This window comes from Orycteropus afer, unplaced genomic scaffold (genome assembly GCF_000298275.1).
Source record: "Orycteropus afer afer isolate SDZICR_OR568_19922 unplaced genomic scaffold, OryAfe1.0 scaffold00684, whole genome shotgun sequence".
Lineage (NCBI taxonomy): Eukaryota > Metazoa > Chordata > Mammalia > Tubulidentata > Orycteropodidae > Orycteropus > Orycteropus afer.
In genome coordinates, this window is record NW_006922271.1 from 941,882 (window position 1) to 951,256 (window position 9,375).

The 9,375-nt window shown below is 36.5% G+C and overlaps 1 protein-coding gene across 1 annotated transcript; it reads left to right on the forward strand.

Annotated features, from left to right (window-relative positions):
* The first annotated feature begins 6,873 nt into the window (after positions 1-6,873).
* LOC103211004 (olfactory receptor 2B2-like) lies at positions 6,874-7,815 on the forward strand. The gene has a single exon (XM_007956910.2). It carries the CDS (start codon positions 6,874-6,876, stop codon positions 7,813-7,815), a length of 942 nt encoding a protein of 313 aa, XP_007955101.2.
* Positions 7,816-9,375: the final 1,560 nt, after the last annotated feature.

Below are 9,375 nucleotides of genomic sequence, written 5' to 3' on the forward strand. Positions count from 1 at the left end.
TGAAAACCTTGAATGGAGTTTAGAAATGTACAAATGCATATTTATAGATAATGTGTATACACACATTCACAAATACACACACATATATCCATGGAAAAGTGGTTGATTCCAGTGCTGGGGCAGCAAAAGTACCAGGTGACTCTGGAATATCTAATGGTACCACAGAGTAATGAAATGCTCAAAAGTTGATGGTGGCATGTGAAAAGGTTGAAGAGTCAACTTGCAGGAGCTCACAAAAGCCAAGTCAGGACAATCTGAGTAACAAAATAAGCACTTATGTAATATTTTCTCATGTAATCTCATACATACATACAATATATAAAACCATAGTTTAGGATGTTTAAAATCCCCCCTTTTTTTTTAAATCCTAATTTTCCAAGCCTTTGTTTTATTTATTTATTTTTTATTTTAAGAGTTTGTTTTACGTTCAACATTACGTATACATTTAGTTTCACTCCCCATTTATCATGCCCAACCCTAACCCAGTCTTCTCCCTCCCTGCCCAGTAACCCTACCCCTGTGCCCCTCATAGTTAAGCACTTCTGTTTGTCCTGCATTTCCTCAGTGTGAATGTTGCTCCTCTGGTGCCCTGTGGTCCATTGCTGTAAGGGATGTATTACCATAGAGTATGTGGGTGCATCATCCTGGGTTGAATGGTCTGCATGTACATCTCGTTAACTATTGATTGGACTGAGAGCCAGCCTCTGGGAGTGAGTTTTATTCCAGGCTCAGAATGTATCCCAGGGCCATACATAGTATTGGGGTCTCATCAGACTCCATCTGGCCAGTAATTCTGGTCATTATTGAGTTATTGGAGTTTGTTCCATGTTTTCCCTCCCACTCTATCCAGGATTTGATCCTTTCCTGAGTGGTTGGTATTGGTAGCCAGGCCCCATCTAGTTCTTCTGGTCTCTAGGGCCATCATGTCCTGGGGCTGATACATATTAGGACCATGTCATGTATATTTTCCTCTGCTCATTAGCAACACCTTGGGGAAATATTTCTAAGCCATCACTTAGAACTGTGATTCCTCATTTTACATGGAAGTATATTATTCTATCCTGAGGACATAATAATTATTTAGAAAATTCCTATTGAAGGATTACATATCTTTCCATCTCTGGCCAATAAAACATTTCTACAATAAACATTACCATCCATATGTCATTGTATTGTTAATTTCCTTCCATGAGAAAGATTTCTTGGAGTGATAGTGCTAGGTTAAGAATACATGTAATTTTTAGCAGTTATGACATAATTTTTCTTGAGAAAACCTGCAATACTTTGAATTTGGAAGTAGCCTTTTTGCTTCATCCTTATTTGTATGTTTTTTCCCCACATTTGTTAAAAAGCATCCTCCTCCATGTTGCAGAAACTATATATATATATAAAAATAAGCATAAATTTTCCAAATCTATCCATCTGGAAAAGAAATTGAAATGAACCTCAATATACAGCATGAGAAAATTAATTCTGGCTGGATTAAACACTAATCTAAGAGGCATATATAATCTCATACTGAGGAAAACATTTAAGTAACTAGTCTTGACAATTCAATATTTGTGAAAGAAAAGGTAGCTATATTCACTATGTAATAATCTTTTAAATAACAAAAAATAACAATAATAAAAAAAATCTTTTCTACATAAAGAGATCTTATATAAAAAAAAAAAGTTGCCTTGCTGTTGTTCTGACTTATGGTGATCCAAGTTAATTAGCAATTTTCTTAACATTCATTAAGTAGGGGTATATTCTCTGGTATACAAATGAATGGCTTGGTAACATGACCTCAGATGGAATATTAGACAATTTATACATGAAATGAAAATTTCCTTCTTGATGGAAACAACCAGATGGCTTTAGAAAACTGATTGAATAGTGTACCAGTGTACAGGGAAAAACAAAACAAAACAAAACAAAACAAAACAAAAAAACTAATCCCAATTCAATAGCACAAAATTTAAACTTTCTTTGAGAGAGCATTTTAATACTATTGTAGTTTCTTCTGCCTTAGGAAAAATTGAGGATTCAGTCCCTAGAGAAAGGTTTTGCACAGCAAATCAGTGATGAGAGGACTACGGCTTCATAGAGTCACCTCCCTCTCTCTTCCCAGTGGTTATAGGGTTAATTTTACTATAAAGTATGGGGGAAAGTTTTGCAATTTAGTGTTTGTGAGTTCTTCCAGAGACCAACACAAACACTGATACTGATAGACAATATACGGCACTTCTTACTCATTTTGCCAAACTGGTTAGGAAAAAAAAAAAAAAATCTCTAAATGTTATAATTGATTTTCTAATGACAGAGAATGTCCTGATCATCTGCAATGCTTCATCCTTATCCTCCAATTACCTCTGAATGGAGAGCTCCTGACCTACTACATATTGAGTGGAAGTAAAAGAAGTTTAATGAATTTCATCAAATCAGTTATACAATGAAACAGCATATAAAGATGTCTTTGTGTCTATGCACTTTAAATTAGTTTTATTTGAATCCAAAGCTTTTTGAATAAATATGAATTGATCTATATCCAATGCTTAAAGTGGAGGTAAGTAGAATATATTTCAGACAATTACTAAATAATATTATACTAAAATTTGTGTGTTCTAAGTACTCATCTCATGAACTACTTATAATTCAAATCTCAAGAGGAGACCAATTATCTGCTAGAAGAAGTCTGACTCATTCAGCTGCAGTTTCTATATACAGTTTTTATTTAGTATACAATGCTGTTTTGAGTAAATTTGTAATCTGTGAGAAACATGAACTTTAGATGAGTCTCGTGTTCTAAATTAAATGTGCTTCTTACTAGCTCTAAGACATTGGAAAAGTAACTTAACCTCTCTGAGCACATAATTTGAGATTTCTGCTACAAATTAGTGTTTCATAAACTAGAAATTTTGGGGGACAAACATCCTTGTGTTGCTAAGCCATGCTGCAATGCATCAACAGAGTGGAAAAATTGACTAGTATTATTCATCCTTATAGTCCAGCATGAAGGTGGAAGTTCTCATGGTTCTTGGAAGCCTTCCACACATTCATAGGGATATGAGATAATTTGAGAAAACATGAAAGTAAACAGTTTTTACCCAAAGAAGAAAATAGGAAACCCATGATACACATCTAGAATAGGCAGGCAAGAGTGTGGAGTTCAAAATGATTACCAAGGGCAGTGGGGAAAGAGGAGGAAAGGAAAACACAATACTTAGGTGACACTGAGCTTCTGCTAAGGGTGATAGAGAAACTTGGGAAGGGTTAATGGTAATGGTTGAACAACATGATGAATATATAGCTCATCATCCTGAACCGTACTTGTGAAGAATGTGGAAATGGCAAATGTTTGGTCAGCTATATAATTACCACAATAAAATAAAGAAAGAAAACCCATAATGTTAGAGAAGATAAAACTCACACACAAAGCAATGAACTAACTTGCCCAATCATACTTCAACTTATTGGCAAATTTGGAACCGAAACTCTTGTTACTTCTCTTATCTCGATGCTCTTTCCATAGTGCAGCTTAAAAAGAAGCTTCCAAGACTTTGTTGAATCTCATCTTTTTTAATGTTCATCTCAGATGTAGAATAAGAAAATACATAACATCAACCAATATACAGGTAAAAAAGGAGATGATGATGTTTTCTAAACTATGGGTTTAAATATTCCAAGATGATGATAGATAAGATTTGTAAAGTCCTGTGAATTCCTATTTCTTTTTTAGGTTATTCACAAACACTTCAGTCCTAATCAAAGGGAAAGAACTCCAAATTCAAGTTACTTAAAAGTCCTAAACTACAAAATGACATCACAACTGTTCAATCTGAAGATATTCTTTCAAGAATGGGTAAATATCTGAGGTTACTGCATGTTTTGAAGACGAGCAAATGTGCACAAACGTGAGTAAAGCAGAAATTGAGAAGGCGGTGCTCAGAAATCTCCTGTTTCCTTCCTGTCTTTCCTTCTGGCCCCTCATCCTTATTCTGCTCCAGTGCTTCCTGCCAGAGTGATAAATATTCTTCTCACATCCTGTTTCCCTCATTGACTACAAACTTGGGAAGATATCACACATGATAGGAAACACTGACCAATATATTGTATTGATGATAAAATCAGTTTATTACATTTATAAGTACTGAATTTCAGAGTGAAGGGGTCAGTTGACTGCAAAGGCATTAACTGACTCCTTCCTTCTCCCATGGCGTAGCAGGTAAGGCATTTCACTGCTAACCCCAAGGTCAGCAGTTCTAGTGGAAATACCACATAGAGTGTCCATCAGGAAAGGCCATTGACCTGGGTTAGAGGAGAAAACACATGCAAAGTCCTCAATGGCAAGATATCTTCTGAACAATAATACGAAGATTATTTCACTTTTCATTATTATTGTTAGTGTGAATTTCTACTGTACCATGTAAACAGGAATACTTCTGAGAATGGCATGGGCTCTACCACCGACTATGTCAGGACAGCAGGAGTAAAGGAGTCCACCCTAGCTACACAGACTTGAGGGGATCAGTACAAACTCAAGAAGATTGTGAAGTATGTGAAATCTCTCTTTAGTGATGCCATTTATCCTATTTTCCCAAACTCCTTAGCAACATTATTTTGCCAATAAGATTGAAACATACTCTCACATGTCATCCTTTAGGAAAGCGCCTTGCAGAGCCTTCCTTCAAATGAATTTGTAAAGTATTAAGAGCTTAAGACATTGTATTTCTTCTAATGATTGGCACCCTTTTGAGGGGGTCAAAGTCTTAAAGTAAAGCAATGCTAATATGAGAGTAAAATACAGAAAGTGAGTTGGTGAGTAGATGTTTTAAAAAATTATTATAAAATTAAAGCCTGCTTATTGAAAAATTAGAACAAAAATGTTATAACCAAATTTTGCTTTCCTTTGTCTATTCCATTCCTAGGGGTAACCGTTTCTTCTTTAATTTTCAAGTAGATGCAAAGTAATATGTTATCATATGATATTGTTTTTCTTTAAGTGATGGGCTTACACTATACAAATATACAGAACTTTTTTTTCCACTCAAAGATACATTTGAACGTCATTTCACATCTGTATCTGTGACTATAGACTTCAAATTTCTTAACAGCTGAGCATAAGTGGATCTTTTGAGGGGATTAACAGCTCTACAAGAAGTAGAAATTAAAATACACATTGTCAATAGTTGGATGAACATGAATAATAAAGGAAAAATATACTCCAATACTGAAAAAATAATTTATAAATTTTATGTCATGGTAAGATTTCATTGGGATGAGTACATTTCTAGCTGATGGAGTTGACTTGTATTAGTACTTCCAAGAACTTTAGAGCTCTGAATAGGTTCTGCCAAAGCATCTCAGTTTCTGCATCACAGTCATGCTTCCACTACATGACTGTGTTTCTCTGTGCCTGCCACTATGATGAGTAATTTACATTAAAGGTCCCATGTATCCCTCATATCTATGGTTACAATGATTCCTGTTGTTGAGGTTGAGGGTTGTAGGATCACGGAGAGAATGGAAAGATGAGTTTTCAACTTGCAGAGCCTCTTTGCATTGTTTTTTGTTGTTATCTCTCATCAAATCACCCCATGATTCATGCACAACAAATGAAAACCTGCCAATTCTGTGCCATCCCCATGACTGGTTTCTGGTCAGACCATTTTTCAACAGCAGGTCACAAGACTTTGCATCCTTGCCCTTCTTAGCCTGGAAGTTCCCCTGAAATCTGTTTGGCATCACAGGAACATATAAGTCTTCAGCAGATAGATGGTGACTGTACTTGAGGTACATTGGACAGGAATTGAACCTGATTATTAAGGAAAGACTTTTACCACTGAACCTTAAGGCATTCCTTTCCTTTCCATTAGTAACTCTGGGAATTATAAAGTTGTAAAAATCCTAAGTAATTTTTCTCTTAACCCTGTGATTCTTTTCATCCATGCTGCTCTAGTTCTAAAGGCCAAAGGCTAAGCTGTGTGCATTTAATAAATCACTTACATGTCACATCAAAACAACTTTAAAAAGTACAACTATCTTCATTTTACAAATGAGAGCCTAAAGATCAGAGGATAAGAAACATTCCAGGGCAAGGTAACTGGGAAGGTAGGGTCACAAGCCTGGGCCTGTCAGACTATAAATTCCAGGGTTATTTATATAATTCTGGAGCTCTAGTAGTGTAGTTCTTAAGGCACTTGACTGCTAACCAGAAGTTTGGTGGTTCAAACCAACCAGCCACTCCTCTGAATGAAGGTTGGGCAATCTACTTCTGTAGTGATATCGCCTCAGAAACCCAAGGAGGGGTCACTACGAGTCGAGTCCGGCTTGACGGCACATAACAACAACAACACAACTTCTATGAGCTACTCACAGAAAAAGGATATGTCTCTTTCAAATGTATCTAATAAATTTCTAGATAGTTAATAGATAATTTTTTAAAAGAAGGTGTGGAGTTTAAACAATTTAACTGATTCATATAATTAGGGAATGTCATTGACATTGAGGAGAAATACCAAATGGAAGGAACTGTGTCAACATCTACCTACCATTAGTTGTCCAGGTGGAAAGAAGTGAGAACAATGTGTTTACACAACAACAGCCGATCTAAAGGATGAATTCGCTGAATGTTGAAACTAGTGATATGCTTTTAAATGTTTGAAATTTATTTTGCTGATATAATGCTACAAATACAGAAACTCACTTAAAACACTTGGAAAGAAATATTTATATTTTTATAAATGTACTTTGCCTATTTCTAAGAGTATTAGTGTACAAATTTATGTCACTTGGTAGCAAAATGATAGCTAACTGACGTAGACAATAAATATGACTTTATTGATTATTGGCTTTTTGTATTTCAGGAAACCAAGAGTTGAACCATTTACCATGAATAAGGTAAATGAGAGCATCCCATGGGAGTTCATCCTGTTAGGTTTCTCAGATCGACCATGGCTGGAGCTCCCACTCTTTGTGGTGTTCCTGGTTTCCTACATCTTGACTATCTTTGGCAATCTAGCAATAATTCTCGTGGCACATCTGGACCCCAAACTCCATATTCCCATGTATTTCTTTCTTACCAATCTGTCTCTCCTGGACCTCTTCTATACCACGAGTATAGTTCCACAAATGCTGGTAAACATATGCAGCACCAGGAAGGTCATTAGTTATGGTGGCTGTGTGGCCCAACTTTTCATTTTCTTGGCCTTGGGTTCCACTGAATGTATTCTCTTGGCTGTCATGTCTTTTGATAGGTTTGTGGCTATTTGTCGGCCTCTCCATTACTCAGTCATCATGAACCAAAGGTTCTGCCACCAGTTGGCAGCTGCATCCTGGATTAGTGGCTTTAGCAACTCAGTTTTGCAGTCTACCCTGACCCTTCAGATGCCACTGTGTGGTCACAGAGAAGTAGATCATTTCTTCTGTGAAGTTCCTGCTCTGCTGAAGTTGTCTTGTGTTGACACAACAGCAAATGAAGCTGAACTCTTCTTTTTCTGTGTGCCATTCCTTCTAATACCTTTGACACTCATCCTTATATCATACGCTTTCATTGTCCAAGCAGTATTGAGAATACAGTCAGCTGAAGGTCGGCGAAAGGCATTTGGGATATGTGGTTCCCACTTAATTGTGGTGTTACTTTTTTATGGCACTGCTATCTATATGTATATGCAACCACCATCCCCTACCTCCAAGGACCGAGGAAAGATGGTGTCCCTTTTCTATGGAATCATCACTCCCATGATGAACCCCCTTATATACACACTTAGAAACAAAGACGTAAAGGGAGCTTTTAAGAGGTTGGTTGCAAGGGTCTACTTCATTGAGAAATAAAAAATATGCTAGGCTTTGCTAAATACTGGAATTTAACTAAATTATTACATTTTCTCTTAAGTGTTATACATTTGCTGCACTTAGAACTATTATGCTGATTGTCCCCAAATAAAATTTCATTGACAGAGAACTGCATTTTTTTCCCCTACTGCCTAAATAGATTCATTGCTAACTATCTACAACTTGACTTTTAAGATTCCCAAAATAGTATAACCTTAAAAACTTTCAGTTCTCAAACCTTATACCACTGGTTTTTATACTTGGGGAAGAGTAGACATCTTTGAGATGAGAATAAACACTAGGAACTCTTCCTCTGGAAATAACATTTTCATACATACATTAAAAAACACAGTCATGAACACAAACACAATATTTTTTTTTCTGACAATTGCAGGAGATCTAACAAAAGTCCAGAAAAGTTTCTATCTCCCCTTCTTGTGAATTAGATGTAAAGTCAATAAACTCAAAAAACCAAGCTCACTGCCATGGAGTCGATTCTGACTCATTGCTACCCTCATTGGATTTCTGGGGTGTAAATATTTAGAGAAGTAGATTGCTTCATCTTACATCTGGTGAGGCTGGTTAGTTTAAACCACCACCTTCTGGTCAGCAGTCAAATGCCTTAGGCACTATATCACCAGAGCTCCTTATAAGGTCAAAAGCCCTAGGTAAAACTTTTAGCACCATTCTCACATCAACACAATGATAAAATCCACAACAAGTTTTCTTCAACAATTTTGTCTAGATCTTTCATTCTCTTGCCATGGTTCTGCACTCATGCCTTTTCCTGAATTGAAGTGTTCTGTTTGATTCCTTCTACTAAGTACCGTTCTAGCTTTATTTAAGGATTTAATCAAATATTGTTCTTTGAAAAACCTTTATAATTCCTTTCAGTTCTATCTCCTTTAATGTCTAAAGCCCTAATAGTCCAAATCAGAAAACAGAGCACATCATGTAATGTGCCCACTGCTTGTTTAATGTGTCCACCTTCCTTGTGCAAGATGAAAAGTTTATGAGCACCCTGTTCATTCCCTTGAGGTAGGAAGCATGGACGGTAATGACACTAGTTCCATGTCATCTTTGTTGTTGTTGTTGTTGTTATGTGCTGTCGAGTCGGCCCCGACTCATAGAGACCCCTCCTTGGGTTGCCAAGGCAGTATCACTACAGAAGTAGATTGCCCAACCTTCCTTCCAAGGAGTGGCTGGTGGTTTGCAGTCAAGTGCTTTAGCCACTATGCTACCAGAGTGCTGAGGACAATACTCACACATTGTGTGTTGCTTATTTGATGTGTTATATCATACTGTCTTTATTTTAACTGCTTCTTCACTATCTTCTTTTTCCAATTTATTTCCTTCTACAAAATATATCATAAAACAAAATACCATCAATTCCTGAGATACAATGATCACATTTCTCCTTTAAACATCATAATAACGTCATACATTCTAACACAATACTGCGGATCTTAAAAACTTAACACACATCAAAATCACCTGGGGCTTTTCAAATCTAGACTGTGTACCCCAGAACTTCTAATTCAGGGGGTCTTTGGTCGGTCC